The following is an 18,696-nucleotide window of genomic DNA, read 5'->3' as shown; positions in this document are numbered from 1 at the left end:
CCACCCAGAGATTAAGTCCTCCGCTGATATGTCAGCAGCTGACTACGAGGAAGCAGAACTGCTTCTACTGCAACGAGCCCAGAGACTCGTTCCCCGATGAACTAGACTGTCTACAGGGAGGAAAGCCCGTCCCATCAGACAGCAGATTGATTCATCTGGCCCCCGAGAGTGACACACATACCCTCATCAGAGTGGGTGGTCGCCTGCGGAGAGCCCCCAATTTACCGGATGACATTAAGTACCCGATCGTATTGAACAGCCGACACAAGGTCACAGAGCTGATTATAAAGAAATACGACGAGGATGTACACCACGCAGGAGCAGAGAGAGTCTTCGCGGAAATCAGACGTCGTTACTGGATACTTCAAGGAAGAGAGGCGGTGCGACGCTTCCAGCGAACCTGTCTAGACTGCCGAAAGTGGCGCGCGCAGCCCAGCATACCACGGATGGCTGACCTACCTCCATGTCGCCTCCGACTCGGCGACAAGCCATTCCACTCAACAGGCATGGACTGTTTTGGCCCGCTGCACATAAAGAAAGGAAGAGGCACCGAGAAGCGGTGGGGTATTGTATTCAAATGCATGACCACCAGAGCGATACATATCGAGCTCCTTCCGACCATGAGCGCAGACTCATTCCTTATGGCCTTCCGAAGATTCACATCACGGAAAGGAAAACAGTCTACATTATTGTCCGATCACGGGACAAACTTCAAAGGCGGAGAAAGAGAGCTGAGGGAGAGCTTCCAAGCTATGGGCCCAGAACTTAAGACCCACCTCGCTCCAGCCCAGATTGACTTCCAATTCAACCCCCCAAACGCACCCCACTTCGGTGGAACTTGGGAACGAGAAGTACGTTCTATAAAGACAGCCCTGTACGCAGTACTTGGGGCCCAGACTGTGGCGGAAGAAGTCCTAATGACAGTCCTCACGGAGATTGAGGGAGTATTGAACTCAAAGCCCCTCGGTTACGTCTCCAGTGATGTAGCAGATGTCGACCCAGTCACCCCCAACACCCTCCTGATGGGGCGGCTAGATCCCGCGTTACCCCAGACAATGTACCGGCCTGAAGAAGCGAACGGCCGACGAATGTGGAGGTACAGCCAAGTATTAGCCGACAAGTTTTGGAGCAGTTTCCTACTGCACTACCTACCGTCTCTACAGACCCGCCAGAAGTGGGTAAAAGAGAGAGACAATTTGACGGAAGGAACAGTCGTCATGATTATTGACCAGTCACTACCCAGAGCTATGTGGCCGGCTGGCCGCGTAAGCAAAGTGATCACCGGTGCCGATGGCAAGGTCCGAGCAGCTGAAGTACTCGTCCAGGGGCGCATTTACACCCGTCCTGTGGCGAGGCTCATAGAACTGCCCCGACTCCCAGACACAATCGATGATGACCATGACCCTATGACTTTGTGAGTTGACTGACCCTTACAGCGAACCCTTGAGTGGTAGACAGTGCGGTTAATCTGTCTCTGCTTAACTAATTGGGTTGGGACCAATTAGGGGGCGGCTGTTCTGAAGGATCAGATTAAACCGAATATATATATTTATTTATATATATATATTTAATTGTATTTGTATATCCCCTGATATCCCTTGTATATTCCTTGTACAATATGCATTGAATATCCCTTCTAGTCTACTGAACATCCCATAATAGTCTCCATTCTACCATTGGACGAGACCTTGGTGCCAGGTCGCCATACCCCTCAGTTACAAGAAGCATGAATAGTCTCTCCACTACAATAAAAAATAAAGATAAATAAATAAACATCTAGACATGATTTTTTAACGTTAACAGTAGGCTACCGGGTAGCCGCTAAAACGCGAATCAGTTGACTGTATCACTTTCCGTAGCTAGCCTAGCACGCTAGTTAACTTTCTCGGCTCGTCTGCAGTCAGCCGCCAGAGGCGAAAATGTGTGACAAACGAAAAGGAGATGATGGCAGCTCATCTGCAAAAAAAGTTAGGACCTACAGCAATCGCGAAAATTACCATGGGCTTCACTGAGGGACCAGACAAACGACCTGAGTGTGTGATTCGTGGAGAAAAGTTGGCAAACTCAAGCCTGAAGCCCAGCAAGCTGAAGAGACATCAGGCGTCTAAGCACCCAGAAACCGTTGGGAAGGATCCAGACTTTTTTCGGAGGAAAGAACAGTCTCTCAAGGCGAACAAGCCCGTTGATGTTAGAGTAGCCTGGAGCAGGGGTGGCAGTGATTTACAGAAGGCTACCGAAGCCTCCTTTGAGTGTTCGCTTTTAATTTAATCTGCGCTGACATGGCTGACATCATACCTCAATGACCGCTCCTACCAAGTGTCATGGAGAGGGACTCTGTCGGCCACCCGCCCCCTCCGGACGGGTGTCCCCCAGGGCTCGGTCCTAGGACCCCTTCTCTTCTCCCTCTACACTAAATCACTGGGTAACATTATCACGTCTCATGGCTTCTCATATCATTGTTATGCCGATGATACTCAACTCTTCCTCTCCTTCCCTCCCTCAGATATCCACGTCTCTGAGCGGATCTCGGCCTGTCTGTCCGACATCTCCGCCTGGATGACGACCAACCACCTCAAACTGAACCTAAGCAAAACAGAATTGCTCCACCTGCCGGCCAAATCCTCCCCCCTGACCGACCTCTCCATCACAGTCGAGAATGCAGCTGTGACCGCATCGCCGACCGCCAAGAACCTTGGTGTTGTCCTCGACGACCAGTTGAACTTCTCTGCTCACATCGCAGCGACAACCAGAACCTGCAGATTCCTCCTGAGCAACGTCAGAAGGATACGCCCCTTCCTGACAAAAGAAGCCACCCAACTCCTCGTCCAATCAACAGTCATCTCCCGCCTCGACTACTGCAACGCACTGCTAGCTGGCCTCCCGGCCACTGCCACCAAGCCTCTTCAACTCATTCAAAATGCAGCGGCCCGCCTGATCTCAAACCTACCGAAGTCGGCCCATGTCACCCCACTTCTTAGGGACCTGCACTGGCTCCCCATTGCTGCACGTATCCGCTTCAAGGCCCTCGACCTAGCATACCGTGCGGCAAAGGGAACCGCTCCCGCCTACCTCCGGTCAATGGTCTCTAACTACACACCCTCAAGACCCCTACGCTCTGCATCTTCTGGCCGCCTCAGATCTACTCCTATCCAAGCTCCCGGAGGGTCATCAAAGAGAAGCCGCCTATTCTCAGTCCTTGCCCCACAATGGTGGAATGAACTACCCATCCCAGTTAGGACAGCCGAATCCCGTCCAATCTTTCGCCGCCGACTAAAGACTCACTTCTTCAACCATTATCTGAAATGATAAAAAAAAAAAAAAAAAATCTAACCCCGACTAACCTTACTGTCATGCACTTGTCCTAATAAACTAACCTACACTGTAACACGCAACACTTTGATGAACATTGTTACTCAGCTGATAGAGTTATACCCTTCTTGCTGTCTTGTCGCACAGAACTTGTAAGTCGCTTTGGATAAAAGCGTCAGCTAAATGACTAAATGTAAATGTAAATGTAAATTGCAAAAGCAAAGAAACCGCACAATATTGGCGAGCAGCTCATCAAACCAGCCTGCATCAAAATGGTTTAGAAACTGTGCGGCCCACAGGTGGCGGATAAACTAAAATCAGTACCACTCTCGAACAATGTAGTGAAAGACCGAATTGATAAGATGTCAAGTGATTGCGAGCAGCAGCTGTCAGAAAAGCTTAGAAAGGGTCCATTTGCCATACAACTTGATGAAACTACAACTGTCGCAGACGAGGCTGTGCTCATCGTTTATGTGCAGTATATCGAAAATGAGGATCTGAAGCAGGACATTCTCATGTCAGTCAACCTTACTACCACCACTCGAGGTGAGGATATTTTTACTGCAGTGGATTCTTACTTCATTCAACATAAATGCAAACCGTTCACCATTAGGGCCTGATTTGAGAGGATGAATACAGGATTTGAATATTGGCCAACATTTTGAAATACATAAGGTGCAAGATGAGATTTGTTGATTGAAGGCACAAGTCAAAGAAGCATAGTGGGTCTAATTATGATGCATATGCCTGTGTATAAGCAGTTTGTTATTAAAATGACAAAAAAAAGTATTAAAATGACAAAAAAAAGTATTTTATGGTATTTTAAGGGGGGTCCAGGAATTTCAGAGATGTTTGGGGGTCCCTGGGGGAAAAAAGGTTGGGAACCCCTGCAATGGACAATGGATGGAAATTCATTAATTCCTTCATAAATGTTTTTAATGCATGGGTATCTCAACGACAATAGTAACGACAATAGGTTCACTATAGGGATTTCCATGTTGTAATGGGGCCAGAGAGCTGGTTCCTGGAGGCTCTGAGAAGCAAGCAAACCTGTGTGGAATCATCCCCTTGTGTTCAAAAGGTGTAATTTTATCCTGAATATGTATTTCAAAGGACAATGATGGAAATTAATTAAAATAAAATACTTGTCATTGACCGATTTGAAAGATATTCGAGAATGTATGTCTCTAGCAGTCTATGTGCCAGGTTGGACAGACAGAGGCGACCAATCACATTATCTCAGGCTTCTGCCTGGTGGATATAACGAGGTATCCACCAAATGTGACACATAGATTGACAAAATATCACTCAAAACTGAAGATCATTCAAGTTCATGTGTATATTTGCTTAGTGAGCAGTTACATTTTAGAGGATAGATAGACATTGGACACCATGTGCCATATTTACAAAGCCTGAAAAAAAAGACCTGAAGTCAGCTTAAGTCTGTTAGTTTGAATGCTGTCACAATACACATGTTGCTATAGTCACTGATCCCGGATCAGCACTCAGACCTGAGGTCAGCTTCAGTCTGTTAGTTTGAATGCTGTCACAATACACATGTTGCTATAGTCACTGATCCCGGATCAGCACTCAGACCTGAGGTCAGCTTCAGTCTGTTAGTTTGAATGCTGTCACAATACACATGTTGCTATAGTCACTGATCCCGGATCAGCACTCAGACCTGAGGTCAGCTTCAGTCTGTTAGTTTGAATGCTGTCACAATACACATGTTGCTATAGTCACTGATCCCGGATCAGCACTCAGACCTGAGGTCAGCTTCAGTCTGTTATTTTGAATGCTGTCACAATACACATGTTGCTATAGTCACTGATCCTGGATCAGCACTCCAGCTCTGGGAGGCTTTGTGAATATGGGCCGCTATGTTGTCCTACTTACAGCGGCTCTGTTTGGCTAAATGGGTAGAGCAAGGCATTAACACTGCCAAGGTCAGAATCTAAAGCAATAAAGTTAGTTACAGAATGAATGTATGAATGTCTATGTAATGTCCTCATATTTCACATAAACCTAAATGTGTGTGTGTGTGTGTGTGTGTGTGTGTGTGTGTGTGTGTGTGTGTGTGTGTGTGTGTGTGTGTGTGTGTGTGTGTGTGTGTGTGTGTGTGCTCTCTCACCCCAAAGTTGGAGGCAGCAAAGCGGTCCTGGGCAGAGACATTGGTGTAGGTGGTTGGGTGGGCGTAGAAGGCATTGATGTTGGCCAGGAGCGTGCTCATCACGGCCGGCAACCCAGACAGCATGTACTTGGATGACAGGCAGGAGAAATGACTGGAGGAGAGGAGAGGAGAGAAGAGGAGAAGAGGAGGGGAGAGGATAGGAGGAGGAGAGCGAAGAGGAGAGGAGGAGAGGGTAGGAGAGGAGGAGAGGGTATGGGAGGAGGAGAGGGTAGGAGGAGAGGGTGGGAGAGGAGGAGAGGAGATGAGAAGGTACGAGGAGGGGGTAGGAGATGAGGGTAGGGGAGGATGAGAGGGTAGGAGGAGAGGAGAGAAGGAGAAGGGAACAGACAGGGGGAGGGGCATTATGGTGAGACAGTGAGAGCATTAGTGGTTGTGTATTGATTGGCTTATTTCTGCATGTCGCTGTCTGTCTGTCCGCTTCTATTAGGATGTATAACGGCAATTTACTAAATACGCTGTCCCATACAAGGCTGTGTTAAAGGATTGTAACCCCCTCCACACACACACACACACGCTGTGCTCACGTCATGGCCTGATAGATGGACTCGATGCCGTATCGCATGGCGAACTCGTCCACTATATCCTGGAGCACCTCGTCGTAGTAGACCTTCCAGGCATCGTCTCCTTGGGCACCAGGGATCTTCACCACACCACACCCCTCCACATCCGTGGAGTAATGGAACATGTTCTACAGAGGGAGTGATATAACGGATAATATTATTATTATTGGCATTTGTTCATTGTAACCCTCACTTATCTACAGTAGGTAGATTGACTGCGTATAGCCGCGTTGTTGTCAGGAAACATATTAAAGGGGAAGTACGGGCAATTTCAGCATTCATACGTGTCATTCATAATATGGTCTAAGATTGTCCAAAAATATTATAACACCAACAACTCTCTCTACCAAATCCCAAAACAAGGGGTGTGATGTCAGCAGGTATGAGGTCTGGAACTGCTCCATGGACAAGGAATGTATATTACGGGTACATATTCTGTTTCAGAACTGAGAACACTACTATAAAATAAAGCTAATTTAGGTATACAAAATCAAATAAAAATTCTGTGGGTCCAACAAAATCAAGTCTCCCATTCATTGTCAGTGGAGCGGCTCCAGACTTTATACCCAATGACATCACAAGTTTGAGTCTGACTTCTCTGGTTTCTGGCTTTGAGAGAGTAGCTCATGTTCACAACTATTGATTGAACTTTCCTGGACCATGGGGATAACATATTGGAATTCTTTTTTTTTGTATCTACTTTTTCTCCTCATTTTCTATTTTTCTCCCATCCATCCCAATTTCGTATTATCCAATTCTACCCTCCCCTGTCTCGAACGTTGTTGGACCATGCCTCCCACTGGTCGGCTGCAATGTGGATGAAGCCTTGCATCACGTGTCCCCTCCGGTACACGAGGAGGCAGCCGTCGCATATTTTCACCTGCACAGCGCGCTCTCTCAGCGGTGAGGAGTAACGCGTGGGAGGCTCACGCTGCCCCCGTTGCTTCCTGATTCTGCTGTACAGGCGCACCAACCGACCTGTAGGAGTCGCTGTCCACGACGTCCGATCCCCACCCACCGGCTTTCCCACCCCCTAATACTGCCAATTGTATTAGTATGAACGACCAGCCAAGCCGGAAGCAACGCAGAGAGCTGGGCTTGAACCCAGCATCTCCTGCGTTAGTGGCGAGCGCCTTGCCCACTGCGCCATTTAGCCGCTCTACATATTGGAATTCTTAAAGTTGTTGGTGTTGTTCCTCTTGTGGTCCATCCTAGTGTATCGGCGTCCATACAGGCGGCTAGAGGTTGCTGGCTGTTTATGTAACCCTAGCTACATATCACAGCTGCTCAAATGTATGTTCACTGAGACGGTGTGTGTGTGTTCACCTCGTGCAGGCAGGTGTACTGGACGTGGTAGGGCGCCACCTTTTCCTCTCCTTCAATCTCCACACTGATCTGTAGACGAATGGCTCCAGACACCGCCGACTTGTCTGTTCTCTTCTCTGTACACACCACACACACACACACACACAAAATGAGATATCAACCATTTGAAAAATGTGACACCTCTGGTTATAAAACTACTATAAAACGGTTATAGAATGATAAAATATTAGATGCGGTAACAGTTACTGGCTATCATAAGACCTTTGCTCATAATATAATCACATTTTAGAGGATGCAATAAACATGAGTAAACAACACTGTATTGTCCCCAACTAAGCATGAAAAACACCACCACATGTGTTATGGGTGTTGGAAAATGACACGTGTTATGGGTGTTGGAAAATGACACATGTTATGGGTGTTGGAAAATGACATGTTATGGGTGTTGGGAAATGACACATGTTATGGGTGTTGGAAAATGACACGTGTTATGGGTGTTGGAAAATGACATGTTATGGGTGTTGGAAAATGACATGTTATGGGTGTTGGGAAATGACACATGTTATGGGTGTTGAAAAACAACACGTGTTATGGGTGTTGGAAAACGACACGTGTGCCAAAATGGGTGTGTTGATAGTAACACAATTTTAACCCAGGTTGTGTAATTTTTTAACACATCGTGTTTTAGTTAGTGAAGGAAATATAGGTTTTTCAATGTGTATATAGTGTTAAATATTGGTGGATGACAGCATCTACTTATAGCCAGGTCAGAGAGGTAGAGGTGGTGGAGGAGAAGGTCAGAGAGCTAGAAGAGGTGGTGGAGGAGGACGACAGAGCGAGTCAGTGTGTTAGCAGCAAGCAGGGTGCGTGTGCATGCCCAGGGTCGTTCAGCAGGTTCATAACCAAAACATTGCACTGAGCTAGGGGGATAATATCAACATTGCCGCTGCCATGGTGATTTGGGTCAAAAGACAGCGTGTCACATAGCAACGAGAAGAGAGGCCGGGCCTGTCGTTGCTATGTCGAGAATATTATAATGTGGAGTTCCTTCCGGGTGTAAGTTAGACTCAGATTAGACGCACAGACGAGAAGAGGGGAGGACTGAAGTGCCACGACGAAAGGGAAGGCTTTTGGATAACAGCTAGGCCGCGACGACCACCGAGCGGGGTAACAGGAGATCATTAGAATAATGAATTTAGTTTCTTACAAATACTTTTCAAGGACAATACAGAACTGGTTTACATTTTGTACGAGGCTTTGTTTATGGAATAAACAACGTTTTTCCAAGAAAGGTATCAAGTTGCCAGTGTCGAATTCTTATGATTACGGATTGCATTAAAGGGGAATGACAAAGATTGTACAGCCAGTATGAGAAGGTCGATGTCGGAGAGAGAAATAAACACAACGCAGGAACTACACGAACACAGATGAAGAGGTGATACTGGCTGATTATGATCAAAATCCAACATTAGGGACAAAACATCCTGTGATATTACATTACACAATTTGAAGGCTTTATCCTAAAGGGATGTAACATGAGAATTAGCAAGACGGAACATAAGCAAGTTAGCCACACCCGCTCTCCTCATGACAAAAGCGAAGGTTTCTCTGACTTCTAAAAGGAATGCTGGTTATTCCGTCTTTCCTTAGGAAATAAAGGATTATTTAATGCAGGTTTAACCTCTTAAGCCCGAGGGGTCCGGTACCGGACTCACAATGACATCACGCCATAAATCTATCTCTACAGAATGTATGAATTAATGTTGCGTATTTTTTTCCAAATGTAGCCAAGAGTAAAGAAGACCTAACCCTGTCAAAAGGACCTTGTAGAAGTGGAGCAATCTTCCATTTACTTATTGTATGTATATTTTTAGGCAGATCTTCAGAAAATAGGGCTCAGGTTTAATAGGTTAAAGTGGCATATAGGCCTAAATATTAGTGGTAATTTCATGAAATACACTGACAAGATGAAAATGACAATCCCTTGTTGATTTGACCTATTATTAAATCCACAAGTAAAGGATTATGTAACACCTGCATGGCTTGTGGGGAAGGGGGGTGCAACTCAACTCTAGGAATACTATTCCTAATAATATTCCAAAACAACAACTGTGTAGACAAAACAACAACAACTGTGTAGACAAAACAACAACTGTGTAGACAAAACTACAACTGTGTAGACATAACTACAACTGTGTAGGCAAAACTACAACTGTGTAGACATAACTACAACTGTGTAGGCAAAACAACAACTGTGTAGACATAACTACAACTGTGTAGGCAAAACTACAACTGTGTAAGCAAAACAATGACCGTATAGGCAAAACAACAACTGTGTAGGCAAAACCACAAATGTGTAGGCAAAACAACAAGTGTATAGGCAAAACAACAACTCTGTAGGCAAAACCACAAATGTGTAGGCAAAACAACAACTGTGTAGCCAAAACTAAATGTGTAGACAAAACTGTGTAGACAAAATCACAACTGTGTATGCAAAACCACAACTGTGTAGACAAAACCACAACTGTGTAGGCAAAACAACAACTGTGTAGACAAAACCACAACTGTGTAGGCAACACAATGACTGTGTAGACAAATCAACAACAACTGTGTAGGCGAAACAACAACTGTGTAGGGCAACACATTGGGCCTCATTCATGAAGCGATATAAGAACAGATTTTATTCTTAACTAGCATTTCCTCTTATTTTGTTCTTATATTTTTTTTATATTTTTCGAACAGGTCGAAAAATATCTCGCGGAAAAAAATCTAATCTACGAATTCCAATCTGGCTTCAGAACATCCCACTCCACTGACACATGCCTTCTCTATTTAAACGACCACATCAAACAAGAGGTGGACGCGGGCAAATACTGCGGCATGGTCATGCTGGACCTACAAAAGGCCTTCGACACTGTCAATCACACCATTCTGATTGACAAGCTAAAAGCAATTGGTTTTGATAGTCTATCAGTGAGCTGGATACAATCCTACCTGGAGGGGAGAGAGCAGATGGTGGAGGTAAACGGTACCCTACCCCCCCCCCCCCCCCCCTCACAGTAAGCTGTGGTGTTCCACAAGGAAGCATACTAGGGCCGCTACTGTTCCTAATTTATGCAAATGACATGTTGTCAGCTTGTGACTGCAACTTGTTCCTGTTTGCGGACGACTCAGCCCTGCTGGTCTCTGACAAGAACAAGTTACAGGTTGAAAAAACCCTCAGCTCGGAACTAGGCAAAATCTGCATATGGCTCGCTGATAACAAACTATCATTACACATGGGCAAAACAGAGTCCATTCTCTTCGGTTCAAATAACAAACTCAGCAAGACCGACGGCTTCTCAGTTACAGTGGGTGACAATATTGTCACAAGGAAAGAAGATATTACCTACCTGGGTTCAATCCTAGAGGCAAATCTTTCCTGTGACAAAATGGCATCCAATGTAATAAAAAAAGTCAACCAACGAACTCGATTCTTGTACCGGATCTCCTCACTGGTAAACAAGAATACCCTGAAGACTCTGGCAGGAGCACTCATTCAAGGGTACTACGACTATGCTTGCACCTCATGGTACCAAAGCACCTCAAAGGCGCTAAAAACAAAATTACAAACATCTCAAAACAAACTGGTCAGACTACTGCTTGACCTTACTCCTAGAACCCACCTCACCCCTGCCCACTTTGACAACCTAGGATGGCTTAGAGTAGACGACAGAGTACAGCAACTTGCAATGGGCCTGGTCTACAAGATACACTACACGACCAAGGTACCCATGTACATGTCAAAATACTTCCCAAAGGTCAGTGAATACCACGATCACAACACCAGAGGGAGCTCCACAAATCATGTTAAACCCAGATTCGGCTCAAACAAGGGACTAAACACGTTTCGCAATTATGCCACATCAATGTGGAACGCACTACCCAAAGCTGTAAAGGAATGTGAATCACTACCCACTTTCAAAAACACTCAAAAAACACCTACGGGAGACTGCAATTCGAAACTGGCCCCTGTAAATGTCCTAACACAACCCCCTCCAATGTACAGTAAAAATGACCAAGTATGGTCTTGTCAATATTCCAATGTACAGTGTTGCTTGTACAGTTGTACAGTGTCCCCCACCCACCCCTCGTACCCAACCTCCCCCCCACTCGTACCCAACCCCCCCCCCCAACCACCTCCAATGTACAGTACCCCCCCCCCCCCCCCCCACCTACCCAACCTCCTCCAATGTACAGTTTCTACGTCAAATGTATATACTTCATTTCTTGACTTATTTCGTATCACAAACAGTACTGTATTTGCAAATCTGGTATGTCATAAATGTATAGATGTAGCAGTACTGTCTATCTGTATGTCATGTATGTCATATGTTACGATGAATTGAAAATGGGGGACCCTGATGTAAACAAGACGAAAGTCTTTCTCTGGTCTGCATCCCCTTAACAATTGTATGTATTGAGCTGTACTGTACTGTACCCATTCTGCAATCTGTTAATAAAGTTTTCAATCAATCAATCAATCAACCTGGGATTCAGCAATGTTTTCTTATTGTTGCTTTTCTCTCAGGCAAGACCAAATTCTAAGAGTGGTCGAGAACACGCTTACCCAGATAAGAAACTCTTACCCAGAGTGGAAACATTAAAAAAAGCCTACCATTCCTAATAATAATAATAATCAGATTCATATAGCGCTTTTCCTAATCCTCAAAGACACTTTACAAAACAAACAATATAATACAATACAGTTTTAGGAGATCAAATGGTGTGAGAGGGTTCATGGGTTGAAAGCAAATTGGTCAATTGCCCTCAAATACAGTACCCCCAAATACGACTTTATAAACCCAGAACTTTTCAATAATTATTATTATTATAACTTATTGCGTGCGTTCTGCTTCTGAAATGGATTATATATTGCTGTTAGAACAGTTAGATGCTGGCTGCCCAGGCCGTACGCATAGAACGCATATTTACAACCTCTCCTCTCCTCTCTTCTCTTCTCTTCTCTTCTCTTCTCTGGAACGGTTTATTTCACACTATACAGTACGTATACGTATATTTTTTTTACTTCCAATTTACATGCTATACTATTTTATTTCATACTTATCTTGTCTAGCACAGTCTCTGGAGCGTAACAGTAAGAAGCATTTTGTATAAAAGTATTCTGTACTTCTGTATGACAACTATTAAAGAAACTTGAAACTTGAAGTCTTTATTTGTCATCAGATTAACACACACACACATGCGATGAGCGACCCACAGGAACACCCACACACACAAATGCACGCAAGTCGTGAGACGTGTGTGTGTGTCATTTTGAGATCAGTCGCAAATCGCTTCCTGTTGAATATATCAGACAGGGATCAGATGCCGAACCACGGCTGTTTTACACACGCCTCATTCGCCTTATAAGGAGATGGCGGGCGTGTCTGTAATGAAATTTGCAAATGAATTTAACGCGAACGCGCATTTCAGTTTAAGAATGAGTGGGATTCATCATGCAAATCACCTGGGTAAGAACTGATTTCGACGTTAAGAACGGCTTGATGAATGTGGCGGTGGCTTTTCTTATTGTTATCTTAACAGACAGGTAAGCAAGAATATAAGAAAAATAATAAGAGAGTATTGTTGAATGAGGCCCAATGACTGTAAGCAAAACTACGACTGTGTAGGCCAGGGGTGGCCAACCCGCGGCTCGCGAGCCGCATGTGGCTCTTTGCCCGTCAATGTGTGGCTCTTTCACCCTAAAATTTTTTAAATAAAAAAGAATTTATTTTTTATTTTTTTTATTTAAATTTCTTTTGTATGTCACTCATTCCATAAGGACGTAGAATAAACATTTACAGATAATTTTTTTTTAAATGGTCCATTTGCATGTTCTTGGTATAGTCAAGTCAAGTCAAGTCAAGAGTTTTAATTGTCACGGCATACAGGTATACAATGAAATGCGGGTGGTCTTGCCCGCGACGATGTGCAATACAGTGGTACAACATATAATAGAATCCAATAAAAATACAGTGGTACAACATATAATAGAATCCAATAAAAACAACAGTGCATAAACAGGTAACATGGTGTGACATCTCGGTATCTGTACATAGTATTTACAGAGCATATAGGACATGCTAGGTAGCTTTAGTAGTGCAATACACTGTTCCTGTTGTTATACTAATTTAATCTAATTTTAATCTAATTTTATCTGAATCTAGGCACATCTATGGATCTCAGGGAATGTATTCCCAGTGTCAGAAATAGTGTGTCTGTTACTAGGCTTGAGTAAATTGTAATGAACCAAAGGAGAATATCAATTATATTTAAAAACATTTTGTATCTTTGACTGTGAATAACACCATGCTAAAATTTACCAGACCTGAACAATCTAAGCAAATGAATAAAGGGAAGATGATTAAACAGAAGGTTTTGTAGATACAGTACTGAATTCTGCCATCTTTTTTATCATATTGCAACACCGTTTTTTGCTAGACGTTCACAGAAAGGTAGATAAACTAACTGCGTTCTGTTTTATGGCAATAACCAGTGGTGCAGTCATAATATGGGAACTGGTAACACGCCACGCCACGTGCATGCGCACAGAACTGATTTATACACACACACACACGCACGCACATGTGATCTGGTAACACTGCGTGTAACCGCGTGTGACCACGACTGCACCACTGGCAATAACGTTCAGGTTTGTGGGAGATAATCCCAAAAAATAAGAGAAATAAAAAAGTTTATCCAGAAGTCAGATGATTGACAGGGGCTGGCGTGAGCTGGGTAGGGTAGTTTGTCGAAATTCGAAAGCCCTGAGTCTCTTCCTTCAAAAGACTACACTCACTTTTGGCTGTGCCACTTCCTCCTGTCAATATGCGCCGGTTTCCGACTCAATGCCCTGAGATTTCTATAATCTTATATTTCACTAATAACAGTTAAAATCATTGGTAAATTATCTCTGGCTTAAGAGGTTAACCTGTGAGGCCCAAATTAAAAAGACATTAGCAACTTCAGAGGCCAGAGGGTGGGACATATAAACACATTTATTATGAAATAGCATTGTGAGGCTGAACAACAGGACCAATTGACTATAAATGTGCTTAAAATTTTTTAAATAAACATTTACAGACTCTTTTTCTAAATGGCTAAAAGTGATTTTGTAATTTTGTAACCGTGGGTCTCACAGGGTACTTTTAACCCTGTGAGGCCCAAATAAAAAAGACATTAGCAACTTCAGAGGCCAGAGGGTGAGACCTATAAACACATGAAGGGGGCCGTGACTGAAAAAAAAGGTTGAGAAACGCTTGGTGTGGCTCTTTGTGGTACCACAGTCATTTTTGTGGCTCTTAGTCTCTGACTGGTTGGCCATCCCTGGTGTAGGCAAAATGCCTGTGTAGCAGTGGAGGTTTCTCTATGACAACACGTGAAACACAAATTCACTCATAATTCATAATAATTATTAATTTACATTATATATATATATATATATTTTTTATTATTATTATTATTCTTTTTTTATTATAAATGTTTTCCTCTGTAAAAAAAAATTCCAGTGAATTTATTTTTTTCTTCAAAAATGGCCGAAATTGACAGCTCTGAGCAGGCCTGCACTGCAGTAATGACTGCAGTATATTCGTGCAGATGGCTGCACAGGTTGACCCAGGATTAAATAAATAATAAATAATAGCCAATCAAAATAGGCTATTAATGTCATCTAAGCATGGTCTGTGCAGTTAAACTCTTGCCATTGAATGGGGGATTGAATGATTGACAGCCCTTGACATCCAATACACGGAGGTTGAATATGATTGGCAGCCTTGAAAATCCAATCAGAGGTTGCTGCATTGCAGAGTCAAAACGGGTCCAGCTGCAGGTCCGTAGGTTAGGTTTAGCTGGGGCCAATCTCAAGTTTATCAAGTTTCTTTATTAGTTGATATACAGAAGTACAGAATACTTTTATACAAAATGTAACAGAAAGAAGCATTTTGTATAAAAGTATTCTGTACTTCTGTATGACAACTAATAAAGAAACTTGAGAAACTTGAGATTGGCCCGAGCTAAACTAACCTACGGAGCTGCAGCTGGACTGTTTTGACTGTGTGCAGCATTGAAAGAGCAAGGATAGTTTAGTAAGCTGTAACACAGTAGGGCAGGTTTTAGGAGTAAGGTCAAGCAGTAGTCTGACCAGTTTGTTTTGTGATGTTTGTAATCTTGTTTTTAGTGCCTTTGAGGTGCTTTGGTACCATGAGGTGCAAGCATAGTCGTAGTACCCTTGAATGAGTGCTCCTGTTAGAGTCTTCAAGATATTCTTGTTTACCAGAGAGGAGATCCGGTACAGGAATCTAGTTCGTTGGTTGACTTAGTTTTATTACATTGGATCCCATTTTGTCACAGGAAAGATTTGCCTCTATAGGATGGAACCCAGGTAGGTAATTTCATCTTTCCTTTTAAGATAAGATATTCCTTTATTGATCCCCTTGGGGAAATTCAGGCATCATAGCAGCATGGGGGACACAAGCAGTGTAAACAAATAGGTCAATATAATTTACTATCTAACTAACTGAAATATATTTTCACAGTGTCACATAAGGTGCAGTATGCATAAGGTAGTGTTATAATTTACTATCTAACTAACTGAAATATACATTATTCATTATTCACAGTATCACAGTATCCACATAAGGTGCAGTATGCATAAGGTAGTGTTATTGTCCTACTTGGGTTCCTATTAGTTCTAGGTCGATGTCTGGCAGCAGTCCCTGCCCACTGTTGTGGAGCCTGATGGCCACTGGTATGAAGGACTGTCCGAGGCGGTTAGTTGAGTGTCGGGGGGGTATGAGTCTGTGGCTTCCTTGTCACCTTCACCTAATATGTTTTGATCTGATCAGGTGCGCTGTCACCTAATATGTTTTGATCTGGTCAGGTGCGCTGTCACCTAATATGATTTCATCTGGTCAGGTGCGCTGTCACCTAATATGATTTCATCTGGTCAGGTGCGCTGTCACCTAATATGATTTCATCTGGTCAGGTGCGCTGTCACCTAATATGTTTTCATCTGGTCAGGTCCGCTGTCACCTAATGTTAATAATGTTTTCATCTGTGTCCACTGACCACTGACACACAGTGGGGGATGTTTTAAAAATATAATTTAATATAATAATTTGTGCTTCACCTAAAGATTTGGTCAGCAGCCTCCACTGCTGTGTAGGCAAAACTACAACTGTGTAGACAAAATGACTGTGTAGGCAAAATGACTGTGTAGGCAAAACTACAACTGTGTAGTCAAAACAACTGTGTAGGCAAAATGACTGTGTAGGCAAAACTACAAAGGCAAAAGTACGTACAGTATGTACAAAAGTACAAAACAACTGTATACATATACATACAGACACTCACACACATACAGTATATATAATATATAAAAAGTAGCCTATATGTACCCTAGGAAGATTTGCAGGAAGTAATTTGTCCTCAATTCTCTGTCACCCACTCACAGCTGCCGAGTACAACCACAGTCCGACACTGTTGACCACACACACACACACACACACACACTTACCGAGGTTGTACCAGACGTCCATTTCTCCGCTGAGTGTGCGCACCTCGATGATGCTCTGACCCAGGAAGTCATCCGACTCCCTCTTCAGACGCTGCTTCACCCGCGACTTAATGTCGTCGTCCTCGTCCCACACGCGCACCTTGACGCGGTCTGAGGTGTTGTGGCATTCACTGTGGAGAGGAGGGGACGGTGAGGGCAGTACAAACATGTACTTGCAGTAAAAGTATACTGTAGTATTCCTGTGGAGTTTGTTTGTGCACACTACAGAGATTTACCACAGAGATACTGTAGTGATTTATACTATTCATGTGGTTTTTTTTCAAACACACTCTAGATCTACCACAAAAATACTGTAGTGATTCACCATAGCGGTTTTACCATAGAAACACTATACAGTATAGTAATTGGTGTGTATGAAAACAAAACACAGTATAGTTATAGTATAGTACACAGACAGCTGACATGTATTATTCAGTGGTATGGAATACTTGCTAGTGGTGTAGTTGATGCCATTAGCTGACTCACTGAGTCCTGTGGTCGGAGTCACAGTGCATCACACAGCAGGGCCGTCTTCCAACATGAATCAAGTATGGACACTTTTGCCTGCATGTGGAGGTGCAGATTGGTCTCGTGACCCCATTTGTTGCCTGTTCTGCCACTCAGAACTGCAGGGCGGGGCCGAACTCCGACCACGGGACTCGGCGAGTAAGCTAACGGCGTTGCATCGACTACACTACTAGCAAGTATTCCATACCACTAAATGTCCAAAAATCCAAAAGATTAGGAAGGGAAGTACTTACAAGCTGAACTTCTCCTCCCAGACAGGGTTGAGGTTACCGTAGATGGTCTTGGTTCTCTTCTTGGTCTTTCCCACCTGGATGGTGACGTATGGGTCGCTGGAGCCCGTCCTGTCCTTGGCCTGCAGACCCTGGGCACTGACGACTGAGACACACACCAAGATTTAGATGTTGTAGCTGCAACCAGCAGCTCTATAGCTCGCTCTGTTGGTCCACAAAAGTGTCCCCACCCTCTAGCAGCCACAGTTTCCATCCTAGGAGGCTGAGATTTGGCACGGAGGTCAAGTGTGTGTGTGTGTGTGTGTGTGTGTGTGTGTGTGTGTGTGTGTGTGTGTGTGTGTGTGTGTGTGTGTGTGTGTGTGTGTGTGTGTGTGTGTGTGTGTGCGAATGCATGCACTTGGATTTAGACTATTTTTTTTAAACCCAGGGTAACAATCTCACACTGGGAGCTGCTCAGTAGAAACATAGCCTACTACTGTTGGCCACAGAGCAGTTGAGGGATAACTGCCTTGATCAAGGGCACTTTAGTGGTGGACGTGTAACTGGAGTTATTTATTCGCTTTCCGAATAAATCTGGTGATTGAACTGGCAACCCTCTTCTCTAACCGTTGGCCCACCACTGCCCAAATGCTGTAAGACGGACCTCTGGGAACGTAAAAACGGGGGACTGTATTAAATATGGCTGCCCCCATATGGTCTTTGATTAACAGTACCCAGAGTTAGCTGCAACATTTGGTAGCTAATAAGCGAACAGCGAAAGAGGACGTGTTATGCTTTGCATTGTGGGGTTGTAGGCTGGAGGACTGAGGGACATCATTACTGGGGCTGAACTTTGACCTTTAATACAGTCCCCATTGAGAACTCATGCAACCCCTTCTCCCATCCAACCCACCCACCCACCCACCCACACACCCACACACCCACAATGCAGTTATACCGAGGCGCATTGTAACACAA

The 18,696-nt window shown here is 44.0% G+C and overlaps 1 protein-coding gene across 1 annotated transcript in view; it reads right to left on the bottom strand.

The window, feature by feature from the left end:
- unc13ba (unc-13 homolog Ba (C. elegans)) overlaps positions 1-18,696 on the bottom strand; it is a 516,655-nt gene that overhangs the window by 142,299 nt on the left and 355,660 nt on the right. The window contains exons 16-20 of the mRNA XM_084308024.1: positions 17,743-17,884; positions 16,943-17,112; positions 7,387-7,502; positions 6,025-6,188; positions 5,441-5,591 (exon numbers count right to left, since the gene is read on the bottom strand). Coding sequence (XP_084164150.1) covers positions 5,441-5,591; positions 6,025-6,188; positions 7,387-7,502; positions 16,943-17,112; positions 17,743-17,884 — 743 coding nt within the window. The remainder of the gene's footprint in view (positions 1-5,440; positions 5,592-6,024; positions 6,189-7,386; positions 7,503-16,942; positions 17,113-17,742; positions 17,885-18,696) is intronic.

The sequence above is a fragment of the Notolepis coatsorum genome (genome assembly GCF_963971535.1).
Source record: "Notolepis coatsorum genome assembly, chromosome: 2".
Classification (NCBI taxonomy): Eukaryota; Metazoa; Chordata; class Actinopteri; order Aulopiformes; family Paralepididae; genus Notolepis; species Notolepis coatsorum.
The sequence above is the reverse complement of the archived record's forward strand: the minus strand, read 5'-3'. Positions and strand labels throughout refer to the sequence as shown.